General features: G+C 45.4%; 1 protein-coding gene across 2 annotated transcripts in view; it reads right to left on the reverse strand.

Moving 5' to 3' along the window:
* Positions 1 to 242: 242 nt before the first annotated feature.
* TENM3 (teneurin transmembrane protein 3) overlaps positions 243 to 26,752 on the reverse strand; it is a 339,277-nt gene continuing 312,767 nt past the window's right edge. For both annotated transcript variants that reach the window (XM_055315712.1, XM_055315711.1), the window contains 6 exons: positions 23,762 to 23,937; positions 22,243 to 22,478; positions 14,761 to 15,057; positions 10,082 to 11,693; positions 6,785 to 6,915; positions 243 to 4,194 (listed from right to left, as the gene is read on the reverse strand). In XM_055315712.1, coding sequence (XP_055171687.1) covers positions 3,439 to 4,194; positions 6,785 to 6,915; positions 10,082 to 11,693; positions 14,761 to 15,057; positions 22,243 to 22,478; positions 23,762 to 23,937 — 3,208 coding nt within the window. In that variant the 3' untranslated portion in view covers positions 243 to 3,438. The remainder of the gene's footprint in view (positions 4,195 to 6,784; positions 6,916 to 10,081; positions 11,694 to 14,760; positions 15,058 to 22,242; positions 22,479 to 23,761; positions 23,938 to 26,752) is intronic.

Raw genomic sequence — 26,752 nt, forward strand, 5'->3', positions numbered from 1 at the left:
GTATTTAACGTTTTTCTAAAGTAGGCCATGGGAAGAGTCCCCTGTGAAGTGTACGCTGCTGAGCTGGCAGTCTGGCCGGTGGACGCAAATTTAAAAAAAAAAAAAAAAAAGGAAAGAAAAGATATTACCTACCAACTGGGTTGCAGATGAATCAGTACCCCCAACAAGGCATCTGTTTGCATCCTCTGCCCTAAAACACATGCTGGCTAGCCCCAGATTTAAAAAAAATATATAAACACACACACATTGGGTTGGCTTTTATTGGAATGCCTAGATGCAATCTATAGTCAAGTTATGGAAAATTCAGGTCACATATAAAGTTAAGAAGGCAAATGAAAAGAACAATACAAATCAGACAAAATTTACATCTCAAAATATCATGAAAGCATTTTGACTGGCTTTGCCTAAAATACTTTGAATATCAATTTCTTTTTTTTTTCTGTAAGCTAATTCTTTCCATTATACAGTCCCCCACCCCCCAACTCTTAGAAAAAGGTCTTTTGTTTACATATTCCCCAAGGTCACTATTTCTTGTAAAAGCATGTCCAGATCACAAGTCTTTTTAGAAAGAAATAGGCTCATTATACCTACTAACAAGACACTAATTGGGTTGATTTGACTTTATCTAAAATAAGCACCAAGAGATACTCCCAATCTGTTACTTATCGGTGCCAGTGTAGAGGACCAGTCCATGTCGAGAAGAGGGTAGGATTATGATTTCACTTCCGTCATGTGGTACAAGCTTTTCATGGTCAATACATCAGAAACATTTCTGAGAATTTAGACTCAGAGCCTATTTCAACCAAAAGTACTTACAGCATGCTAAATACAGTCCTGCAGAAATCCCATCGAACAGAACTGCAAACACCTAAGTTAACAGTTAAAAAATAAAATGTAAAACAGAGCCATGTTTATGTGGTTTGAAATCTCATAGTTTTCTAAATCGGGGCTTCATAATACTTGCCAAAGGATTTCCAGGATAAAAAATATTAATGCTAATCTGTGCTTTCATTCTAATAAAATATCAGCATTCATTAGAAGATTAATTACTTCGGTATGCTCTACCAAATACACAAAGACAGTAATAGCACTGATACTGTAAATTCAGTAGCTATTTTGAAACTTTCCCAGCCAATCTGTTTAATAAACACGCCTACTGTGCAATTTAGAGTATGTGATACATACAAAGCAGTTAGAAAATTATTTTCAATACATCACTTGAACCTTTATATTTACGACATGTTCACTTGCTATATTTTATCACCATTATACATAGAGGAAAACAGTGTGTACTATAGCTCAATGAACTGAGAAATATTTTCTAAAAATATTTTTGTGGCTGAATTTAGTGCTCACGAAAGAGATCTGCAAGAGCGGCTGGGCCGACACAGAAGTGCAGATGGCTGTGCTTGGTCCCGCTCGCACGCGTGCAGGAGGGCACGGCTGTCAATTCACTTCCAGCTGGATCTGCCTCCACCACCCCCCCGGCTTCCCCGAGACGGAGCAGAGGCTGCCATTCAAACCAGCTCCCAGGACGGTTGGGTCGTGAGGGCTTACAGGAGCTTTTGTCTCCCTTTTGTGTCTCTCTTGGTGACCTGACGGTCCAAACCCAAGACTAGCAGAGTGACCCTGACCTTCTCCATCTGGCCCTCTCACCGCTGCTCGGTTTCTGCTATCTTTCCCAGGTCTTAAGACACATGTTTACGGTCACGACTACATCAGATCCTTTCCTTCTCACCAACGTTTCCTGGAGCATCTGATGTGGTCTCTCGCCTCCATCATGAGACGGAGCTTCAAGGAATGGTGACAGTAAAAACCCTGTGGTTAGTTCTATCAACTCCCCTCGACTGTCAGGGACGGGAGAGGACCTCTCCGGCCCAGTTGTTATTTTATTTTATTTTCGTATCTTCTGCTACATTCCACCAGCCTTAGTTTTCTACTGTGCCTCTTAGTTGATAATGGTTGAGGACACTGGCCAGATGAAAAAGAGAAGAAAGAGGAGGGAGCAGTTCTCTGATTAGCCACCCACTTAGGATTGCACTGTCCTATCCATCTAGTGATAGAAAGTTGCACGTTTTTTTTTTTTCAACCTAATACAAAAATATCAACACTTCTGGACATTATAGGCATAAGTCGTTATATCTCTACAATATAATAATTTATACTGTACAGCTATAACAGATAACAAAAGGTGCAATCCTTTTTAAAAAAATCACACAGTTCACATGTTTTTATCATTTTATTTTTAAGTATAAACTTTTTAAACACTTTACATAAATTAACTCCTCTGAGACTAATATTTGATGTACAGTAAATTGTAATTCATATAAAAATCCATAAACAACTTGTCTCACATAATTTACAAAAAAATCAGGGTTTCCTTTGCTTATCAGTGACAAGGATTCTATTTGCCAGTTTGTTTTATTTTTCCCCCAAGGCAAACCACGTTAGCATTGTAAAATCCATTATGAAATCCCCTCCGGCGCAGGAGTCACTTGTGCCAATGTCCTTTTACAAAGCAGCACAGGGGAAGCAGCTGGGTTGTCTATAAACAGGAATTTTGCCCCACATTTTAAAATTAACAGAGCTATAGATCACATCCTATGCAGAGAGACTACTTCTTGTAAGCAAAGGTCGACAATTCGGTAATATCTGGAGACACTGTATGCATTTTTACCTTAAATACAGTGCCTCGAAGGAACAGAGGGCCCAAGCGCAAAAACGTTTAGGCCCCTTTTGTTTTTTTTTTTCCTCCTTTCTTTCACTTATGGATTTTCCTTGTAATAGTTCCCGTCCAACTGAGTGCAGCGATATGCATATGTAAACATATTCTTTAAAGCCGATCACCTTTAAGGTCATTCAGGAAAAAAAAAAAGTTTTTTTTTTTTTGTGTGTGTGTTTTATTTAATTTGTATTTATTTCAATAGCAGTACCATTCTCCGGAAGGCTCTTCTGTGTCGGAGAGTCCCATTCGGATTGTGCTACAGGAACATCCGAGCAAAGGTGTGTGGTTCAGGCTCAAGAGACACATAGGCCCGCGGTGCACCTGCTGTGGCCGCCGCCGCGCGTGCGCACTGGATGGGAGGGGGCCCGCGGTGCACCCGCTGTGGCCGCCGCCGCGCATGCGCACTGGGCGGCAGGGGGAGGCCCCGCAGTGCACCTGCTGCGGCCACCGCCGCGCGTGCGCACTGGGCAGAGGGGCCCGCGGTGCACCTGCCGCGGCCGCCGCCGCGCGTGCGCACTGGGCAGAGGGGCCCGCGGTGCACCTGCTGCGGCCGCCGCCGCGCGTGCGCACTGGGGGGAGGGGGCCGCGGTGCACCTGCTGTAGCCGCCGCCGCGCGTGCGCACTGGGCGGGGGTGGGGGTGGGCCGCGGTGCACCTGTGGGTCGGTCGGTCCGTGCGTCCGTGGCAGCCGGCCCCGCGTGGCGGGGGGGGGGGTTACCTCTTGCCGATCTCGCTTTGTCGGAGGAACTGGATGTTGTTGGCGCTGTCGGCCAGCTCGGGGTACTGCTCCACCGAGAGTACGTAGTACCCGTCGTAGCCCTGCACCTTGCCCGCGCTCAGCAGCTGCCGCTTCTCGCCCTCCGTCCAGAGGCGCGCGCCCTCCTCGCCGTCGCGCACGCGCTGCTGCTCGCGCGCCCAGGCCCGGGCGAGCGCGCGCTGCCTCGCCTGCTCCAGGATGCGCGCCTTCTCCTCGTCCAGAGTCATGCCGTAGCGCACGTGCAGCGCCAGCGCGCCGAACTGCATCTCCACGTCGGCGAACCTGCGCGTCCTGCCGTTGACCACCGTGGTGGACTGCGACACCGTCACGTTGATGCCGTTCTCCAGGGCCTTGCGGCCGCTCGTCAGCCGCAGCGTGCCCAGGTCGCTCTCGGGCGTGGTGGTCTTGATGAAGTAGTGCGTGTCCTTGCCCTCGATGGTGAAGTGCAGGTTCTCCAGGTAGAAGGCGCTGTTGAGCACGGCCGCCACCTTGATGCAGTCCTCGTTGGCGATGTTGAGCACGTTGGTCTGCACGCGGCCCCGGCTCACGGCCAGCATGACGCCCTTGCCGATCAGCGACTTGACGGTGGCGAACCACAGCCACGAGGGCGCGCCGCCGCCCCGGCGCCGGCTCACCTGCACCTCCGCCATCCTGCCCAGGGACAGGAAGGCCTGGGCCTGCCTCGCCACCTGTTGCTGGACGCCGAAGATGGGCTGCAGGAGGGAACAGGGGGGGGGGGGTGAGAGACCAGCTGTAGCTCGGGGGCGCCCGGGTCGCCGGGGTCGAGCCCGGCTTCCTGGCACGGGCACGGGTTGCCTGACGACAACCAAAAATAAATAAATAAATAAATAAATAAATAAATAAATAAATAAATAAATAAATAAATAAATAAATAAATGAGGGTGGGGTGGGGGGGCTTCTGCGGACGCCCCCAGGCATTTATTACACCCTCATTGGGGGCAGCCAGGGTGGCCCAGCGGCTTAGCGCCGCCTGCAGCCCGGGGCGTGACCCTCAAGACCCGGGATCGAGTCCTGCAGAGCCTGTGGCTCTGTCTCTGTCTCTCTCTGGGTCTCTCAATAAATAAATGAAGTCTTAAAAAAAAAAAAAAACGCTCAGCCGGTTCTTTAGGGATGAAGAGGCTTGTTACACTCTGGGTACAGGAACACACTCAAAGGTCCCCTCCCCTCAAGTAGGTCCAGATGAGTTTTGAAACCGAAAAAGAGGGGACTCCCATCGTGCATTATTATTTTTAAAAGATTTTATTTATTCATGAGAGACTCAGGCAGAGGGGAGAAGCAGGTTCCATGCAGGGAGCCTGATGTGGGACTCGATCCCAGGACCCTGGGGTCACGTCCTGGGCTGCAGGCAGCCGCTCAACCACTGAGCCGCCCGGGTGCCCCCCCCCCAACATGTATTCCTTAAGAGCCTTTTAGTTTCTGATGTGGACAAAATATGGTTTTAGTTCTCTTTTAATTTCTACATGCCCTGTTCCCACGCCCATCCCACTCGGGGGTTCTCAGGGCCTCGGTCCCCATGGGAGCCCGAGGAGGAAGCAGCCAACACCGGCAAGGGTCTGGAAGGCTGCGGCGCCAGGACCACTGCATCCCACATCACATGCTGGGAAACTCGTGTGCCCCGGTTTAGGTAAACCCTGTTCCCTGTCCTGGAGGATGCAGCTGGCAACCGAGTTTCGCCTGTGTGACTGCAGAAGTGGAGTGAACGGTGGGACAGGCAGGAGGGGAGTATTGATCACTGTAGGAAAACAAAGGCTTTTTTCATAGACTTGGTGACAGTGGACCATCTACGCTGGCAAGTGTCTTACACTGGGGGCATCTGGGGCAGCCCTGGTGGCTCAGTGGGTTAGCACCTGCCTTCAGCCCAGGACGTGATCCTGGAGACCCAGGATTGAGTCCTGCATCTCTGCCTCTCTCTCTCTGTCTCTCTCATGAATAAATAAAATCTGTAAAAAAAAATTGGGGGCATCTGAACTCAGCCATTCCGTATGCCGCCAGATGTTTGGCCGGTGTTCCCCAAAAAACATCTGTTTCATCTGTGGCAGTGAAAGAAACATTTGTTTCTCTGTGCTTGGGGCAGCCTCGATGTCTCTGCCTGAGATTCTCCAAGCTGTCCTTATGCTGCGCCTCTCTTGACGGAGAGCTTGGACCGCATTTACGAGGCTGCCTAGGAAAAAAGCTGGCGAGTGCATTTGTACAGTAACACTTAAGTGTTCCCAGACATGTTGGAAAGTCATGCACGATTAGGACGTCCCTGTCCAAATGCATTAGGGAACTTCAGTGTGTCTGCATGGCACTTTATCAGTGTAGATATATCTGCAAATTAGAAATGTTAAAATGGCTCCCAGATCTGGGAAACTTGATGGGTTTTGCTTCTTCAAGGTAAAGGTGACATCTTGAAGAAACAATTGTTTTATGTTAAGTATGAAACATGTACCAGAAAACAGAAGTGCTGGCATTGACTATCCTGTGTGTGTGTTAGCCATGATTGCCTTTTCTCTTTGTATTCACTGAAATTATAGGGAATTGCTCAAGGGGGGGGGGGGATTAATCTTTCTAAGAAACTCTGCACTCTCTTCTTATCATTATGGGGTAACCCAATTTCTTGATCTTTAATTATTCTTGCTTTAAGCTAGAAATTCTAGTGTTTTGTTGTACATTTCTGATCTCTGAACGGTGGGAATTAAAAGGGCCATTTTCTGAAATGGCAGCTTTGACTTTGCAATTTTCCATTCTTTTATTTCTCAGAACAATTATAGGCCTCCTGAAATGTTATTTTCGGGAAAATTCTATAAACACCTAGTTGCAGATGGAGCTTTATCAGAGGACATTGTATTTTTATTTTCAATCTGTTCCCATGAAACACTGTTCATGTTTTAAAGAAGTTGAACTTTGTGGCATTGTTTGTGGGCTGCTAATTTGTAACAGGAATCCCCTGCCCTCCTGTTTATTGTATTTTTTTTGCCTTAAGGTCCCAAGTGCTATAAATGTACTTTCATGGGGATTCTCTGTAGAAATCTTGCACTTAAAAATGAGCTCCCTCATTTTATTACTTTCTGATAATGTCTTTTTATGTTTTTATTAGCATCACTAAAAACAGATTTAAGCCTGCTTAACAGGCCCCTGGTTTGCTGAGCAGAAATGTGATGTTTTTTCTACCCTGAAAGAGTAAAAAAAAAATTAACTGTCTTTGGTGCAGCTTTCACAAGGGCAGTTTGATTAAATGGGTAAATAAGACACAGAGAAGCCATCTATCACCTTTTCCTAGTTTTGCTTTTTGTTTCTTACCGGTACATCATCCCACTGCTGACTCTTCACAAGTTCGTAAGAAGGCTCGGTTAAATCAAATTTGGGAACAGGGAATCCAGGAATAGCATTGTGCAGATGGAAGCCAAATGTCACCAGCCAGCTGTTAACATCTAGGAGAAGAATGTTCAAAATGAAAGGTGTTAGAGTCATTCCGTGCTTTCATAAATTTAAATTCTTACCTTTAGAAAACCCCAAATTCACAAATAATAACCTGAAGAGGAGCACATATTTGCCTTCATTCTACAATTCAGAACCCACTCTCTGTTTTCAGACTTGAAACCACTGGCCTCAATAATACAACTATGGCAAAGGCTACAGAAAACACAGTCTGATAGATCCTCACCGAGACTGGATAAACTGTCACACATGGAAGTTGCATCCTGTGCTAGCAATAAGTGATACAAAAGAGTAATAACAATGCACGGCGGCATGAAAGAGCCACAGTTGTGGAAAACAAAGGGAATTGGTAGTAAAGACTGGTCTTAAATAGAAGTTGTGTGTTATTAGCTTTCAAAAGCGATTGCCCAAGGATATGCAGCTTCCACAACCCATTTTCTATTAATAAAAACCCTAAATTGAGAGAATTAAAATCAACAGTTGATTCTTAATCAAAGATGAATGCTGAAAGCTGGCAGAGCTGGCCAAGGGCACAGAAGTTCTGATTACCATCAGCTAGGACTTCAAAGGCTCGCTGTGCACAGGTGGAGACGAACTTTTGGGGGAGAGAACCTGGAAACCTTTAAAATGGTATTTTAAAATATTGCCATGTGACTCCAAAAGCCATTAAGCTCAGAATAAGGCTTTTATTCTATTCTGGAGGTTATAATGTTACAGAACTACTCAGCAGGCTTGCAGCTTTATGAGTACAGTTGGGTGTAGATTATTTTATATATTAAGCACATTGCTGGAAAATTTGAAATTGCATTTCACCTAATATATTTTATGCTGTTCCATCTCTCTTTTGATGTTTTTCAGAAAGTGCTGCTACGGCATTCCCTGCAGTCTATGTTGCTAGGAGAGGATGGATTCAGAAGCTGTGGGCTTTCCCGCCTTTCGGGCAGCCCCTGTCAACACCTCCTAAATAACCAGTGGTAAACTGCTTGTCAAAATGATGGAGAGCCGCTTGCTTCCTGTTTCCTTCTCAAGGGCACAAACTCTCACCTCATCACCAGGCTAGCAGGTCCTTTGTCCAGGCATCGTATGGCTACAGAACTAGTGGTATTTGCCCTCTTTTAACAGGAGGGATGGTGGTGGTGGTGGGGATGGTGGTAGAGAGAAATCTCAAGTTCACCATGTAGAATAGAGAGTGGTTGTTTTTTTTTTTGGGTGTGTGTGCATGTGTATTAGAGTGTATGTAAGATGACAGGTGGTCTTATGTTTTGGAGAAAATTCTCCTTAGTGTCAGGGACAAAGGTTCTCCTATGAACAACAGCTGTGTAACAGTAAAAAAAAAAAAAAAAGAAAAGAAAAGAAAAGAAAAAAAGTCACAGGGTCTTAAGTACTGAAAAGTACTGCTAGAAAATGGGACTGAGATGCCAGTGTCTGCTGAGAAACCTGAAGGAGAACACCATGAAGGTGTTGCTGAACAAAGATTGTGAAAGAAGGGGATCCCTGGGTGGCGCAGCGGTTTAGCGCCTGCCTTTGGCCCAGGGCGCGATCCTGGAGACCTGGGATCAAGTCCCACGTCGGGCTCCCGGTGCATGGAGCCTGCTTCTCCCTCTGCCTGTGTCTCTGCCTCTCTCTCTCTCACTGTGTGCCTATCATAAATAAATAAAAACAAACAAACAAAAAATTAAAAAAAAAAGATTATGAAAGAAGGGAGTTTCAGCTGGTTCACGTGGAGGAGAGCTAGGACAAGCTTTTGGCAATCTGGGAAAGCAGGAAGCAGATGTGAAATGAATAGGGGGCAGCGTTTTGAGAGGTGTACCAAGAACTGGGAAAACAGGCATTTCAGTAGGCCTCAAATATTGAGCAAGAGAAGACAGCCTGAAGAAGCATCATCTCATCTCACAAGCCAAAACAAAACGGAAAACCCCAAAACAAACAAGAAAAAAAAAAATAAAAAGAAAACAGGGAAAGTCCCTTCTTCCAGGAAACAGAAATTGGTAGAGAGGTTAATTACGGTGGCTTAACTCAGGAATGGAAGGTGGAAGCAGAAAGATTCAGAATCCACGCAGTGGAGGATGAGTGGAGAAGTCAGGAACTAAAGGAACTAGAGCAGTGCTTGCAAAGACCTTGTCACTCTCTTCCTGGTGGCTTTGTGGTGGCAGATGTGGGATGAGCTGTTTCAATTAGATCATGCACTAAACTTGGAAAGATCTTACTACCCCGTACTGACAGAAAAATTAGGGTGTCTATTAGTAGCGCTGCCACGCAGGAGCTGCACCAAATAGCACAAAGACAGTAGTGCAAACAGGACTAGGATCCACTGGCTAAGCAAGTGTTGGGAGAAACTGTTCCTTTATTGTCCTGATGGTGGTGGAGAGAGTTAAACATCCCAGGAACAAGATGGTGAATCGCCCTCTGCTGTGTTTCCCGATTCCTCCACTAGACCTTCACACACGTATAAAAGAAAAACCATCATTACACATTTGTATGGTAGCTAATTAAAGCAGAATTGCATGTATTTTATTTTATGCCATTAGGGAGGCATTATTCTCCTATTTCATTGTTAAGGGAACAGATTTTTAAAAAAATTATGTGACTTATCTATAAAGCCACACAACTTACAGGAGAGGGGTTGGGACTGGAACTCCAATTTGGGGACTCCCAAGTTCATTCTGTTTTCCACACCCCCTGCCCCCAATGTCACCTCCATTCCTTAAGTGACTGGTTTTCATGTCATTTCAGAAAATTGTGGCCTTGGGCATTGGAGACAGAAAAGGAAGTAACAAACTATGCCTCAGTTTCCCTTTCTGATTTCTCTATGGTTCCATAGAGGGAAAAAAACACATTTAAAAGGTTAGGCATTTGGGCAGCCCAGGTGGCTCAGCGGTTTAGTGCCGCCTTCAGCTCAGGGTGTGATCCTGGAGACCCAGGATCGAGTCCCATGTCAGGCTCCCTGCATGGAGCCTGCTTCTCCCTTTGCCTGTCTCTGGCTCTCTCTCTCTGTGTCTCTCATGAACAAATAAATAATATCTTAAAAAAAATAAAAGGTTAGGCATTTGATTTTGCAAGAGTAAAGTGTCAGGCTAAAGAAAGCAACTCCAGGTATTTTGTGTATTCATATAAGGATTAAAGTAATTCAGTACTTGGAAAGGAAAAAAAACCGCTTACCTGTGATGTAATCTTTCACGTCATGGATTTTGCTTGCAGGGTTGTTATTCCTAAACATATAGAGGTTAAAAGGAGCTGGGTCCTTCCCAATTCTTTTCCAGATTTCTATGTCAGGCGTTGTCCATCGTCCTGCCAAAATATCATAATCCCTTTCTCCAAAGTGGATTAATTTTGTGAGTGGGTCATATAAGCCACCATGAAATCCAATTACCAGTTGAAAGTCAATATTGGAGTCAAAATAGATTTCACCATATGCAGTATACTGAATCTGCTTTAGCATAAGCCCATTGCTACTGAAAACAGCCAATGGCGTCCCTGTGTTATCTGACGCAATGTAGAATTCATCCCCGCTGCTGATTTCCATGGCAAAAAGATGTCCTTGGAGATCATAATAGAGAGAAGTAATTTCTGAACTGGAGTGGTTGTAGACATGAGTAATCCTCGTGGGGTAAGTTAAGTCAGCATAAAAAAACTGCAGGTGCTGCCCCAGACTGGTTTTGCTAGACACACGCCTCCCCAGGCCATCGTAACGATAGATCACCGTCCAGCCACTGCCTTTACTATAAACTCGAGTGAGAAGGCCTTTGGAGCTGTACTCAAAGATCTCTGTGCCTCTTTGACGCAGGAACCCATCTTCATCCAACCGATACTGAACATCCCCGAGGCGGGTGATCCTGTCTCGCAGGTCATAGCGAAGAGGTGTCAGGCGTGCACTGTTACTTGGGTTCAGTAAGTGGAGGTTTCCATTCAGGTCGTAGTTGTAACGCCACATGATCTTTTCATTTAGATAAACTGTTTGGAGCTGTCCATCAACATCATATTCGTAAGCATATTTGGTAGTGTTGGCAAAGGGCCCTATTTTAATTTCTCTTTTGGTTACTCGACCCATGTTATCATATTGAATTGTAATCCAGTACATGAGGGACCTGAATATCTCATACTGAATTTCCTTGATGCGGCCATGAGCATCAAAGTGCTTTGTGTAAGTCATTACAGCTGTGGAAATGATCTGGTTAATGTCGTAATATATAACTCCAAATTTTCCAAACTGCTCAACTTTGCCAGAAATGTCATCAAACTGATAGAGATCAATGGGCAGTGGAGTTTCATTGATGACACCCTGCATGCTGGTCACTCGAAAGCTGTTGTCATAGCTATAGTCAAATCTTGCATTTACCATCCCATCTTCACTAAAGCGGAAAATCTGTCTGTCAATCAGGGGGCCAATTTGCCTGTATCTAATGGTGCAAATAAAACCATCACTCTGGAGGTTTACGGTCTTGAGGACCCCCGCCGTTTCATCATAGGTAAAACTGACTCTTGTGCTATCATATAAAATTTCTGAGAGCCTGGTCTGCCTTCTGTACTTGAATAAGACCCTCCGACTTGTACCCAAGAAGGCCGTTTGCAGAAGCAGCCCTTCCTCATTGTAGTCGGTGATGATCGAGGCGTTGCTTTCTGGGGGGTTGTAGATGTTGCGGTAGTAGCCAATGGACCGGATGGTCTGCATGGTGTGGCGAGCCACGCTGGGCATGGTGATGGCAGACAGCCGGTCCCACATGTCATATTCGAAGATGTACTGCCTCTGGCTGTGAAGCAGGAGAACCATGGACTGCAAAGAGAGAACATACTGTTATTCAATATTTGTGAACGGGGGAATCAAAAGCAGATTCGGTGACCACAAATACACAAACATTTCGCTTGAGAAAATGATTTTCATTTTAATTGAGTTATCCTTGACCTTACATGTTGTTAACGATTCCCTGCCTAATTTGCTTGGATGCTTAATTGTGAGGGGTTCTGCAATTAGTGGCTCAAGATTCATAATGTGCCACTTGTCATGATTGTACCATTCTTTTTCTAGGCATTCACAGCCAAGCAGCAGATTGTCGATGGATTTGGATAAGTCACAATACAGGCACGAGCAAAGCTGCTTTAAAGACAATATTTCAAGGAGAAAGCAGCATATGGGAAATGCAGTCCTATCCATAATTAGCAATTATTTAGTAAGGTGGCTTTTCCCCCTCATTTGATTGAAGAGCCACTCAAATCATGTTTTAATTTCCAGTGCATTTGGGGGAGGAGCAAAACGTTCAAAATATTACTTTATGAAGAAGAGACATAAAATTAGTCAAAAATGGATAATGTGTATATAAAGCATCAACGTCGACAAACATTGCTAAATCACACGGTGAACGTGAACGAGAGCCGTAAAAAGGTGCTTGATAGGAATATGGATCCAGATACGTTTTTTTGTTTGTTTGCAAATTCTTACCTGTCAGTAAGTGGGATGAAAATAAAATCTACATTCTGAAATTTCCTTTTGTAAGTACCAAATCTCATTTGTGTCTCAGCTGCTGTTTAAGAATGGTTTCTGGGCTACCTTCTACTTTGGTGCTAAATTACAAATATATACCTTGAAACGAGCTCTGCTTATTTTGCAAGTAACTGCAGAGAGACACAAGGCCATCATTTATTAGGCCAGGAGAGAAGCCCAACCCTGAGGCTCAACAGTGAACGGTAAAGCTCAATGGTAATACAGAGCATGGGCAACTGAGTCCCTCCTTTGAGGAAGCTTCCCCCAAACCCTGTTAGACCAAATGCAACGATGGCAGATCCGGGAGGATGCATGTGTTAGGAACCCTCCCGGGACTTCTGCTTTGCTTTTCCCACAGAAACACACAATCCCTTGTTCAAGGCTTGTTCCCTTTCTCTTCATTGTCCACCACCTTTGAAAGCAGTTTGCGTGACAGGCTTCTGTAGAGTTTCCTCTGTAGGTGTATCTAGGGGCAGCCTTTGTCTGTTGGCTGTAGAGTAGACATCTTGAGAATTGTTCCTAATAGTTAAAACTGTGCCAAGGAAGGCTTGGATTACTGCTGAGTTCATAGGAGTTAGGCCTTAGTTGTGTAGTCATTTAAAATCACATCTGATGGTGGTTAGTAAAATATCACTTGTGCTGCTATAGGTACTGGCTTAGTGTGCCTATCCTAGCACTAGGAAATGGTCTGGGTAGATTTTAGGGATTTGGGAGAGATGATCCCCACTGATACATGAATGTGATCTCAGTTACTGCTGGTGTCTTTTCGTGACAGTGGCTCTTATCAATACTCTTTGTCCCCTTTGAAACATTTTTTCCCATGACCTTACGATCACTACTATCAATTTTTAGGGTCTGGGTATTTCTGTTATACTTCTCTGTAATGTACTTGATTTAAATTGGGAAAAGTGCTCTAGGATGAAGTAGGGATCCACTCCGCTGTCTTGTGGTTTGTTAAGCTGGCAGGTGAAGTGTTTTTCCAGGCAAGAGAACTCGCTCCCAGGAAGGTATGTGTGTAGTGGGGCTTCCTCTGGGGTCTCTCAACAAATCACTGGTTGGGTAACTGTTGAGTGTGATGATTAGCATTCGAGGGAAACTGTCATCTCATGGGCTAGTCCACTGTCTCAATGGTGAATCTCTTCGAAGGAGAGCAGATAAGCAGTTTGCAAGAGAAAAGACTGGCAAGCAGGGTCCTGGCTGGAAGCATTCCAGAGCTGGGAGGCATCCATGGTGAGCTCTGAACCTGACACTGGTTCTCCGGAAGGGTGGTCCGTGTCTAGCCTGTCTAGAAGTAGACGAGATGACTCCCGGGCAGTGGGGTCAGGCTTAGACTGAGGAGTTGGACAGAGCACCTCTAGTGGAAAGCAAGACCGTGGGAGGCGAACACAACAGTGCAGACTTGGGTTTGGGATGACGGGCTTCCCTGCCTAATAATGCACGTAAGGCTGGAGACAACAGCCGTAGAGCTGAGTTTGTGACTTAGGCTGGTGCGTGCCTGGTGGTGGCATGCCCTGAGGTGTGACAACCACTGTAACTCAAAACAGAGCCACTTCTTAGTGCTAACATTTGTCTCAAAGGCAAACAAAACATTTCACGAATATGCTCTTTGGTGGATTCTGTTTTCTAAGAAGGGAATTGCAGGGCAGTGGCCCATTCCGTATCCTTTTTCTTTTGCTTTCATCCCCCTGGACCACAGCCACTGCCCCAAATCTCTGAGTGTGACTTAGCACTTTGCACATGGGTAACTTTAAGTCTTTTTTGGGTCTCGTGCCAAGTGCTTAAGGACGGAGGAAAGCCTAAGCGAGCATGCTTACACCTTTTATATGCAGAAGAAAGGAGAGATGCCTCCGAGTACCTGAAATGTGACTTTCTTAAGAAAAAAATAGCCTCTTTTGGTTAATAATGTATAAATAGGATCTACATGCTTTTTATGGTTACGTTGAAGCTCTGCCAGCAACAACACAAAAGTGACAGCTTCAACTGTGCTAACATAAGGCTCTTTCTTAAATGAAAGAGCCAGCACGGAGATTATTTACAAATGACTTACACGCTCAAGGTCTAATTTGTGGATGTTGTCGATGTATGGACTTGGCAGGTGGACAGTGTTCTTGCTTGTTTGTTTGCGGCATAAATCACTCAAAAGGGTCTTAGGTAGTAGAACTTAACTAAGGGAAAACTACTCTTACTAATGCAGAAATTCATCACTGCCGTTCCGATGTGACTTCCATATTGATACTTAGAATAATAAATGGAGCTCTTTCACAGGACCCCGTTTTTTCTCCCCCCACCGCAGGGCTCTGGGCGACTGCTAAAAAATCCGAATCATCGCTTCCCTCCTCTGACTCTTACTGTGCAGGCATACCTTTTCTAGGTAGGTGTAGCTCCACGTTTTACCGTCAGCAAAGACCCGAGACACGATCCTCCCCTGGCCATCATAATCGACTTTCTCGCTAGTGGTTCCCCGTTGGACGCTGGCAATCTGACCGGTGGACGAATAGGTGACATTGACTGCCATCAGCTTGCTGCTCGGCAGCCAGAGAGTCGGGTGCCCTGACATGTCGTAGGCGATCCTCAGTAGAAATTTACGGTGGTCATCATAGATCTTTTCTGTCTTTGTTGTTCGATCAAAGTCAACCGAAAGGAGGTTTCTGCCATTAACCTGTTACAACACAAACAGGATGATAACATAAATCATGCTATTCCAACGCTAGTCCCTTATTACTCTTCAGAGTCCCCACTATTGTTTAAACACCATTTATGATGATTGATTCCCTTTGTCAGTAAATTAATTTAGCAACTTCTTGGGTACAAGTGCAAGGCAGTAGATTAACAGCCCCTTTAAAAGGTTTCATTAAGCAGAAAGACAGCCTGGCATTTGTTCAAAACCTTTTCAATTAAATGTTGTAAACTTAAGCAAGTGATAAGAAAAATACCAAAACGTATTCGCTTTAAAGTCTGTTCAGAAGATGTGAAGGCAGTAAACATGACAATGTCTGGAAATTACTCAAAGCCTCTCCCTCCAGAAGACATTGGAAAATAGCTGTTTCGTAGATTCACCGCGGCTACATGAAATAAAAGTGGCTAAGTGTGACTCCGGCCCTTTGAAGAACGGTGAAGGAGAAGCTGGAACCCACATTACTGTAAATTATTAATGAGTTTAAATAGCAGGAGGTTACAAACACGATCACTGCTTTTGGCCCCGTGCTGAAATGTCCCAAGTTTTAGAACGCCCTTCCCTTGAATAACATCTGCTGGACTGGCAGGGACTTCAGCTGCTCACCCCCATATCTACATGGTCTATCCTGCTTAGCGTACAAACCTAGCACCGTGTTAGGGTAGTAGGGTCTCCGCGCGGCCCTGTGCCATGGCCCGAATCTCCGACCACACTTGGCTATGACTGTCTGTCATCCAAGGCACATGTAAAACCAGTATTCGTTACCACAGTGGAAATGTGGCCTTGATTAAAACTCAACTTTAAAAACGGTCTGCAGGAGGCACTTGATGGGATGAGCACTGGGTGTTATTCTATATGTTGGCTAACTGAACAATAAAAAATAAATTTATTAAAAAAAATAAAAAATAAAAATAAAAACGGTCCGCAGTGTCCTGAGGACCCCCTAGGAGAAGACCTTCCGAACCAAGACAGAAGCGTTTGTATGGTGATAGCCTGTACCTACCAAAATGTGCACTGACTACTGGACTGTTAAAAATTACATGGGAAAATCCTAATTTTACATGACCGTGTGTCAGCTAGCTCCAGCTAATCAGTGATACACATATGCACACACACCACACCCACACCTGTGTGCAGCACAGACATAATACGCCTGCATACTTACATAAAACCTGGGATAAAACTAATGTGTGCATTCTATCATGGGCATTAAACACGCCCCATGAAAAAATACTCTTTAAGCTTAAACTCTCCTGGCGAGCGTTGGATGGGATCAGGAGGTCGTCCTGTCCTGGCTCCACCGTCCAGACCCTGCAGTGGTGGAAACCACCGGTAATGCCCCACCCCCGCCGTGCCACAGCCGAATGCAGCGTGCAAGGCCTGTGTGTGTGTGTGCACGCGCTGCAGGGAGGCGCCTGGGAGCAGGAAACCCCACATCCACACCTGACGGGGTGGAGCAGCAGCAGGACTTTGAAGCTGTCTGTCCATCCGTGAAGTGCTGGCCCAGGGCCCGCAGCTCGGTCGAGGACGTGGACAGCCCGGCCCGCTGAAGGCGCTGGGCTTCCGTCTTGCGCCGCGGGCAAGTCTACACGGCAGCCCCCGCCCCGGGAACTGGCTGGAGCCGAATCGAGGTTTGCAGCACGCCCCGTGCAACCCTGGAAGGCAGCTGCTAGCTAATATTACGGATACACGTTTTAAAGCCTGCGGGACGATTTGATTCGATAGCAAATTAACTCCATATGCAACTGCCAACATCCAGCTCATCTTTGCACAGAATTTTTGACGCCCTAGGAAGAGGCTCTGCACAATTTCAAGGGTTTCCTACGGTTCTTGACCATATTTCTCCGATTGTGTTTTAAGAGGAAACACCGACGACAGCTGTGCATGCTTAGTTGAGCCCTCTCTGCTCCTGCCGTGGGTTGTCCCGGCCTGCGCGTGGCCACGTCCGACTGCCTGGGCTGTTTCCATGGACTGTGCTGCCCCATCTGTTTGCATTTTGCTTCGTATTCATTTTAATTTGTATTTCAATCCTTTATTGCTTTCCTTAACCGCCCTTTATCTCTGCAGTGCTGCCTCCGGTTAGAGCCCGAGCAATCTGGATTGCAGACCCGCTACAACCGCGTGGGTATGAAAGGGAGCCGGGCGTAGGGCGGCCTGGGGCCTTCTTCCCACCGCCTGCACCCTGCCACCCTTCCTCCTCCTCTGGTTCGTGGGTACGGCTGCGCGACACCAAGGCATACAGGTGACAATCTTGTGGTGTGTAGCCGCGGTGTGCGCACCACCATATGGAACATGCCACCATATGGAAACATCTAGAAGCGCTGTGAGACCGAACATCTGGGTTCAAGTTTAAATTTTTCTTTTTATCCAGACAAACGCTGTGTGCAATGCCTTTCTTGTGTCCTCAGACCGGAGCAATGAGGAAAGAATTAGCATGTGGCTGTGTTTCCCCCCACATTCCCAAAATGAGCCAAGGTCTCAACCCTTCTTACTGTTTCCAGACACCAGTCATTGTTATTCAACATGTAAAATTTCAAAAGATACTAACAGATCTTTTGTTTCCTCTCTTCTTCCCACACACGCCCAAACTTTCTCCTTCGGGTATTACAAACAAAGTGCAGAAGTCAGGGGACATTTCCATTCTAGGACAGGATCTTACTTAACTATACCTTTATGTAATTATGGCAACGTTTCAACCCTTTTTCCCCCTTTTTTTGACAGACATAAAGGACCGGCATTGTTCCGTGCCCCAGTGGCCTTTTAATAGTTTTAATATAAGAAATATCAATTTAAATTGAACAGTTCATCTAAGATGAACACCCTCATATCAGATCATTACCGTACCTCTAGCTCTATAAAAATGAATCCAAATGTGTTTGGGTAAGAGATCACCACGAAGTCCTCTGTGATATATCGTATTTTTTTTTTAAGTAAGCATGGAGAATCCTCATTTTCAAAGATCATGTCCTGCCTGTGAGGAATCACAGCGTCCCTTTGATATCGGGACGTGGGGGTGAGGGTAGTTATCATCTCCCCTCTAGACAAACTAAGGCGTAAAGATGTTGAACAACGTCCTTATGTGTAAAGACATAAAGCACCATAGGATGATAGTCACGTATCCAGGATGTTGTAGAGCGAAGTGAGGAAGGGTTGGCCCGTTTACCCAGTATACTTGGCGACAACGTCATGACTCCCTTGTGTCCCCACTGGAACTTCAACTGGCTGCAGACTGTTTTGCGTCTGTCCGCACGTCAGCAGGTGCTAACCGCGTGGGACCGTCCCTTTCAGGCCACGCCACTCGGCGTTGAGGGAGAAACAGCACATCACACAAACGTGACTTGCAGAATAAGGTTCAAGTGTCTTATTGTACCTACATATGCCTTTAAACACACCTTTGCCTTTTGACTTTTGAGAGTTTCTTTTTTGAACAACTCACTTTTTTTTTCCTTTAAGCATCTGAATTCTGGGCAAGTTTAGAAGATAAATCTTTCTTTTCAGAATGCCATAGCACTTTTTAGTAAATGATTAAAGGCTGGTTCCAAAGTCCAGCACTGACAAAAAAACCAAAAAAACCCCAAAAAACAAAAAACCCCCAAAAAACCCAACTAGGAACATTTACCAAACGTAAGAGAAAGGCACGCGATATTTATGCCTGTGTCTTTTTTTTTTTTTTTAACTTAGCCACAAACAAGCAAGCTCTGGAGTGTCTAATCTTCATTTTGCAATGCTTTTCCACACCTCTCATGATTTCATTTGCTTGCGATTTCCGACTGTGATCTCCCTTCCCCTTAATGCGTGTTTCACAGAAAATGCTTTCCATGTCGCTAGTTTCTTATTAATGTTCCTTTTCTACCCTTTGCTTTAAAAAAAATTTTTTTTTTTAAACGACAGTATCTGGTGTTATATCAATTACAGCTATTTAGACATTTAGAGTCAGGTTTGTTTATAGCAGTCAAACACCTGCAAGGATGTGCTATTCATATAGCTTCTCCCTTGGACCTAGATGCGGAGGGATGATCCATATTACAAGGCTTGCTTTTCCTTATTCGTCCACTGAATAAATATTTGAGTGCCCACTCTGTGTCAGGCACCTAGCTAAATTTAGGCAAACCCCTTAAAAACGAAAAGAAGTTTCTGCTAGGAAATAAGGCAAGGGAAGAGAGGGGATGTTCTCTGTTTCAGGAAAGGCTGGGATGTCTTTTGGACAACTGAGTCCCTCGCGAGTCTTCTGTCCTTTTCCCTCTACTTCTCTTCCTTATTTTGGCAGATTCCAGGTCCAGTCCTTAAACCAGATTTTCACATCATCACTTTCTCCCCTGAGTTTCTCCCTCAGAACCAAAGAGGAATGAAATTAGTAGTCAGAACTGGCACATCCAATCTTATCTTGAAAGTAAGAGACCCTCCTTTGTGATCTTGGCATTGTCTGCAGGACAGCAATCACACAGATCAGCTGGAAGTCTTCCAGTGTGACTGAACAGGCCACTTTACATGGTGCGTGCTCTGAGACATCTCGCCGAGGCGTTGTGGCTTCTGCTGGGTAGAAGCAACAGCACCCAAGCCTCTGTGCCCTTGGCTCCTCTTCCCCCCGAATGAGGTAGTTGCTTCATTCTGAATCAGGCAGAGAACCAGCGACATAATACAACAGGATCTTCTCTTTTCCTTTGCCCGATTTTCTTTTATGCCTAGAAAAGCCATGTTATGAAGAGATAGAGGCTATGCTCAGACGCGGCTTGTCTCAAAGAAGAGAAGGCAGCGTGTTATGTGATCACCTTCCGGGCAAAGCGTTTTTACTACTCTTCCCTCTTTTGCCCTGTTTTCCTAACCTGGGTGCTAAATGGCTCTTTTCTATCCACCTGTTTGGTAGGTATAAACGCCCAACGTACACGTATGTGTAGTTCTGGTACATGGTAGTGATTCTCTGGGTTAGGGACTATATAATCATGCCTTTTCTTTTTTTTTTTAAGATTTAATTTATTTATTCACGAGAGACACACAATGAGAGAGAGAGGCAGAAGCAGGCTCCATGCAGGGAGCCCGACGTGGGACTTGATCCCGGGTCTTCAGGACCACGCCCTGGGCTGAAGGCAGGCGCTAAACCACTGAGCCACCCGGGCTGCCCATAATCATGCCTTTTATTTACCACCTGCAAGTGGTATCGTTTGATGCTGTAACAGTTGTGTGCAATGGAGGCAGGGCAGGGTAAATGGTATTTATCCATCACGGGTACTCAATGTGTATAATATATGTCTAGACGCAGCTGATGTCTGTATTATGTCTGTATTATGTCTGTATTATGTCATAACATTATGATATCTCTAGATAATATGACATATCCTATATGCATATCCTGATATACGTAAGGAAAATGACGTTTCAGAGACGTTATGATTTTCCTGTAAGATTTACTATTAGCAAGAAGTGGAGCTAGAACTCACGGGTTTGGGATCTGCTCAGTGCTGTGGCTTCTCTGGTGTGCAGAATGAGGAGCACAAATGTGAGCAGCATCTTTGTATCTTTTGGTGAATGAAGTCTTGTGTCAGAGGATAGGTGTGATGACTCTGCATGTTTGTGTGTGTGTGTGTGTGTGCGTGCGCATGTACATCATGCCCATGGTGGGGATGGCTGGATAAGATAAAGCCTGTGAACTAGCTGCTAGTTCACCATGGTCCTAGGAAGCAGGGGCCCTGGAAAGAAGCAGTAGGTGGGTGCAGGCCACTGATTCCCAGGTTCAGTGGAGGGAGAGGCGGGAGCTGGAGTCTACAGGGCAACAGACCAACCCCATGAAAGGGACCCCAAACAACTCTGGAAATGGCTTTCTCTCCTGTGAGTTTACCTTCAACTCTGTTGCTCTTCCCTCTAGGGTTCTCTCCCTTTTTCTCCTTACTTCTCTCTCTGAATAACCTCCTCTCCGGCGTCCTGTCCCCTAGCTCCTGCCTGCCACAGCTCCTGAGCCCGGGGCTTGGAGCTCAAGTATCCTGGCTCCCACGGCCTGGGAGATACGGGAGGTGGGAGGACATAGCACTGGTGCCAGAAGGTCCCTTACTGAGAGTCCCAAACACCTGCTTTGAAATTGAAGTGGACTCAGAATGTAATCTGTAGGTTGGTTGGATATGGGCTGTATTTGATCCACTGATCCTTTATTGCTTTATTTCTATTTCTTGGAAATAGCCAGAGACAATATGTATTACCTATTTCTTACCCTGAAGCATTCTCAAGGTAAATCACATTGGCCTCTTACAGGAATAATTTAACCATTTTTGGTGCAGGAGAAAGGACACTAATGGTATGCTCCACGTTTTTTTCTCTTCTTAATTTTAAATCCTTTTTTTTCCTACATGGCAAGGGGAAGTAATTTTAGGAATAGTTGTCTACATTTATCTGATGAATCAGGTTCAGTTTATAGTGGTTTGAAGGTGGTTCTGTGTAACCTGTGTTTTAGTACCTAATCTATGTTGTTTCTACCAAATAGCCGTCATAAATCACAGCTCGCTTTCTGGATATATTTGGCCCACAGGGTGAGAGGGGAGGGGAAAAAAACACCCAACAAGGTAATGTGCAGAACATTTTGCAAAGATCAATTACACTAGCATAATCAGAAATATCCTTGCATTTCTTGTAAAAGCAATGTAAATCAAGAGCAAGGAGGCAGCAGTCAGGTTTTGCTATGGATGCTCTTCCAAGTGTCCAAACTATACTCCAATATATTGAGAATGCAAAGAATCCACCTTCCAATGGCCAGCCCATCTCTTTCCATGTACATATTTATATTCTGGGACACTTTTCAGTATTTAAGCTAACTCTTACTTATCCTCATCCCCACATTGGGAAGCCATCCGAAGTGAGCGGGTAAAAGAGAAGTGTAAGATGATCAAGCTAATGTTAGTAAAACAACAATGGACTGACATCCAGGCTATCTGGGATTGTGCGCCATGCAATTTCCCGATTTCTCAGGGAAGAGCTGGTTTTTAATCACAGATATATTGAGAAAAAGCTTTTCTCCAATAGCTGGCGTTTATTACGAATGATCTAATGGCTTGACGGTTGGCTATAACCTGAGCTGTCAGGGAAGGTGCTGCCCTGAGTTTGGCTCAGGGAGGATGAGGATGAGGAGGGGATGAGCGCCAGGCCCACCCTCAGGGACACGTCACCTACTCTCTGAAACTTGCTTACCCTAAGCTTTCGGCCGAAGACGTTGACTTTTCCTTGGGCTTGCTCTTTTCGGAATCTCCACTCGACCAAATTTTGACCGTTTTCACCAGGAAGACTCATGTTTCTTTTGGCAACTGTTGGATTAGCGGTGCCGGCCAGAACGTGTGGCTCCGTCTGGTAGTGTGAATCCAGGCCGCTGGCGTAGATGATTCTAAGGGAGCCATCGTAACCAATCTGGTAGCTGTTTCTTAACTGATCTGAAAAACAAGGAGCAGAAAACAGGAAACTACAAATCGGAACTGAACATTTGGTTGGTTGTGCAGTTAGAGGTGACAGACGTTTCTAAAACATTGAACTCCATATATAAGGGGATAAAGAGTACCTAAGGATGTCCTTTTAGAACAAAGCAAAAGAACTTTGATCTCCGGCATTTTGTGCTGTGACAGACTTAGCTGAAAAGTGAAGGCAGGACTTCAGGAGCATATAAAATCCTTCTCCACTTTAGATTTCTTTTTCTCATTGGCCTGATGGAATAAGCGAGGGGCCAGTCTCCACAGACATGCAGTGAAAGGTTTTGCCAAGAGCGATATAAGTGCTCCCTCGGGAGGCTGGTATGTCACTGCTGTCACTGCCAGGGTCTCAGAAGACTCCCCTCCTCTACACCCATCTATCGTGTATTAAACATCTTCTGAAAAGATTTCATATCTATACATTGTATACCAAAAATATAGGAAGATATTCCTCTGAAACGGACTTTTAAAAAAGTGAGCCATCTTCTATTTTGTATATAACTCCTCCCCTTGAATTATAGGCTACTGCCTCAATTTAATATTTTTGAATTGTATTGGACCATTTGGGTAAGAAATGAATTCAAGCAGTATCAATTTTAGATGCCTGCAGAGATTACTTGAGGGAACTGGTAAAAATAATGAGTCAAAAAGGTTTAATTCGGGTTTAGTAATTATTCTTAGAGCTATGACCTCACAATTGTAACTTTTTATTACTGTAAACAGGCTTTTCCAAGATTATGTCAAAAAGGAACATGGCAGGAGGTTCCATCATGAATGCATCAGACATATACGCCTATAGACTGAATGGGGAAAAAAAAGTCTAGCTATCACATAGATGGACGTGCAGAATTTGGTATCGAATTTCCAGTGATCACATCACGTGTGGACTGAGATGAAGGGTCGTGTGTGGATTCAGAATGTGATCGGTCTCAAATAACTGCACTTCTACGGCCATGAAGAGGACCCACTCCCCAAAGCTGCAGCAGATGACTCAGAAAGGGTTTGATGATGCACGTGAAGAGCTGCAATGAAGTTGTTTTTGGAAGCAGGGGTCTCCATCAGGTGATCTACGATATGTAGCTATCACGAAATAAACACTAGTCACGGCACTGCTTCACCAACATCTCTAGAGGTTTGTGTTTTCACCTTCCCTTTGCTGGCTCATCTCAGAAAGCGGGGTCACCGCATTCTATGGGGGGGTGCTGGTGGCATTTAAGGTTATCAGTTTAAAATTATGCTTTCGTGTTTACCTTGAACCATGGTGTAGAAGGAGTCGATCGAGGAGAGATTTGAAGTGATGCTCACATCCTCTTCACGGCTGGATGACTCGATGTCCACTGTGATGGCCTTGTCCATGTCCCCGTGCAGGTTTGTGACCACCCCGGTTGGAAATGTAACATTTGTCAGACGACCTTCGCTGTCATAGCTAAATAAAGGAGGCAACGACTTGGTGTTACATGGCAAACGGCTGGTTCTCCTTACTTATAAACATAAGGGGAGGCAATATTAGCTGCAGAAATTTGGAAGGATATTTGTCTTTGTGCATGAGCCATGCAGAGTGAGGACTTCAAACGTGCTTTGAAGTAATCAAAAGCCTGTTTAACACAGAAAAACCTCACCGGTGAGAGAAAGAGTAAATAGACTAGCTCTCCACCTCAGCATATTATTCTTTGAAGTGTGACCAAAATCCGCCTGCACATCTAATTTGCTGTTTCAAAGGGAACATGTTTACTGATATTAAATTCCTTAGTATTCTCCATATTTCCTACAAAGTAGATTTAATTCGCTGTTATATCAGTTTTTAAAGTTTTACTAACTTACGCCGTCTATGGCAGTGCCATATGAATATATACAATTTTGTAAAACAATATGCATGTATACGCATCTGTATTTGCATATGTAAAAATATTCTTTTAGCATCTTGCAATGTCTTCAACAAAGTAATAAAATAAAGCCATTTAAAGAGTTTCTTATGCCTCAGTGTTGAATACTTTATATTGGTATATTGGGACTTAAATGTTGGCAGGGGTGGTGATAATCTCTCTCGTCTGGACTGATGTTGTAGAAATGGGTGAGCTCTTGAATGATGATTTGTTATGTTTACTGAAATGCGATGTCCTATTTCCTGACATTTCATGATTAGCTGCTTTTTCATTATACACTTCGTTTTTTTTAAGCATAGTAAATAGAAGTGGAACATATAATTAAAATGTTAGGATATATCTTAAAAAGCTGCCCTAGAATCATAATTATGCATCACAGCTACAACACGTTAGTAAAGAACTGATTTGGCAGTGACTTTTCTATTTGTGGCGGCACCAAAGAATATTTCAAAAATGACAGTGAGGTTTGAAGAGAGAACCCCCCCCCCCACAAATTCCAGGTGGGACACGAGGAACTTCCTTGGGACAACAGCACGTGTAAGTCTGGGCTTCAGATCAATACTAAGCCTGCTTCATTAAGGAAAAGTCTAAATGAAATGAAGACTAGCACCATGTTTGACCTACACTAAGCCCAGATACAGAACAGAAGCGAAACAGTCTTCTTTGGCAAGACCGAAATTCCCAGGGGATGGGAAAAAGTGGGGAGCATCCCAATAATAGGGGTAAATATAGGAGAGCAGGGATGAACAAGTAGAAAAAAGGACTTAAATGATACTTTGCAATAAAAGAAGCGGGGTTTAGAGGGTCAAAAAGTAGCTTTGGAAACTGTGGTTAGTACTTAAGATAATGAAGGTGGAGAAGACTCAGCAAGGGTAGCACCATGGTAGAGACAGGAAGGAAGGAAGGAAGGGAGGAAGGAAGGAAGGAGGAAGAAAGGAAAGAAGGAAGGAAGGAAGGAAGGAAGGAAGGAAGGAAGGAAGGAAGGAAGGAGAGAGATGATGTCTGTTTGGGGCCCAGTGATGAGGCGATCCCATTAACTCCGAGGGGACAGTATCAGTCAGATGGAGGGCCTGATGCACCTGCTCCGCCAACGTGCCACGCGGCCTAGCCAGCGGCACATGCGGGCACTCGGGGGAGAAGCAAGCGAGGACAGGGAAGCAGAGGGAAAGGAAATGCGCCGTTAAGTGCAATCATTGTTTGGACCCATAAAAGGCAGAGCTGAAATGAAAAAAGGCAGACTTGTTCCCCTCCCCACCAACCCAAATGCCCCCAGCAGATGAAGACGTCAATGAAAGAAATCCAGCACGGCTCATTGCGGTCATTGCTTTTAAAAAGAAACTATTGCTCCTGAGAAAACAAACAAGGCATAGCTTATTTCTGCAGAATTATGGACAAAAATCAGCTTAAGGTTCAGTTTTCACCTGGACACAAACCTGGCATCCCTTGACATTTCTCACGCGCCATCGTGCTTTGAAGAAACCCGTAATGGGTATGAATGCTCCTGCATCAAAGGCAGTTCGGTGCTACATTCTCCCCCGACCCCCTCCCATTTTACAGATGGAAAAAGGGAAATACGATGCACCCAGATGACTCGATCAGGCTCTCCTGGCGTCCGATGACCGGGCCCTGCTGGGGTTTCCACGCGCCGGATCCCAGGCCCACGATCCTTCTGCAAACCAGAGCCTGCCGGATAGTGGCGAACGACAGCTTTGGAGAGATGATGCCACCTGCAAGTGCGTCGTGGCTCCATTCTTGCTGCTGTCACTTGCCTGCCCCTTTCTGACCCTCTTGCCCGTTTGTTTGCTGGCTCCATTCCATCTAAGCGGGAGCGTCACCTTTCTCCTGCACGAAGCATTTCTCCCACCTTTGCCTCCGCTCTTTTGCCGGCTTCCGACCCACTCTGGGGCCTGCTGGGCAGGCGTTTGGTATCACAGGAGGCTGAGCGCAGCGCCACGGACCCTGCGAGGCCGCACACTTCAGACTCTTAACCTATCAGCCTTTGGTTCTTCGGAAAATAAAAATACAAGTAACCTTTGCAGGCAGTGCAACTCAGAGGGGCACGGGGTTAAGCCGGGATCTTAGGGGCCCCGCTTTCCAGCTGAGCCCTGGAAGTCCTGAATCGGTGCCTGCAGAGCAGCGGCTGGATGGACAGAGGAGGGTCCATCAGCCCCGAATCGGGTGCAGGGGCCTAGGGCAGCTGCAGGAGGCAAGGGAAGGCCAGGCTCTCACCAGGCTCATGTGCTGGCGGGGCCGGAGGAGCCCAGGGGCGAGGCCACACGTCAAGCGGCCTCCCAGGCCTGCCAATTCTACCCACCAGAAAAAAAAAAAAAAAAGATCTGGGACCCATAGAAGATTTTT

This window comes from Nyctereutes procyonoides, unplaced genomic scaffold, assembly GCF_905146905.1.
Source record: "Nyctereutes procyonoides isolate TBG_1078 unplaced genomic scaffold, NYPRO_anot_genome, whole genome shotgun sequence".
In the NCBI taxonomy this organism is placed as follows: Eukaryota; Metazoa; Chordata; class Mammalia; order Carnivora; family Canidae; genus Nyctereutes; species Nyctereutes procyonoides.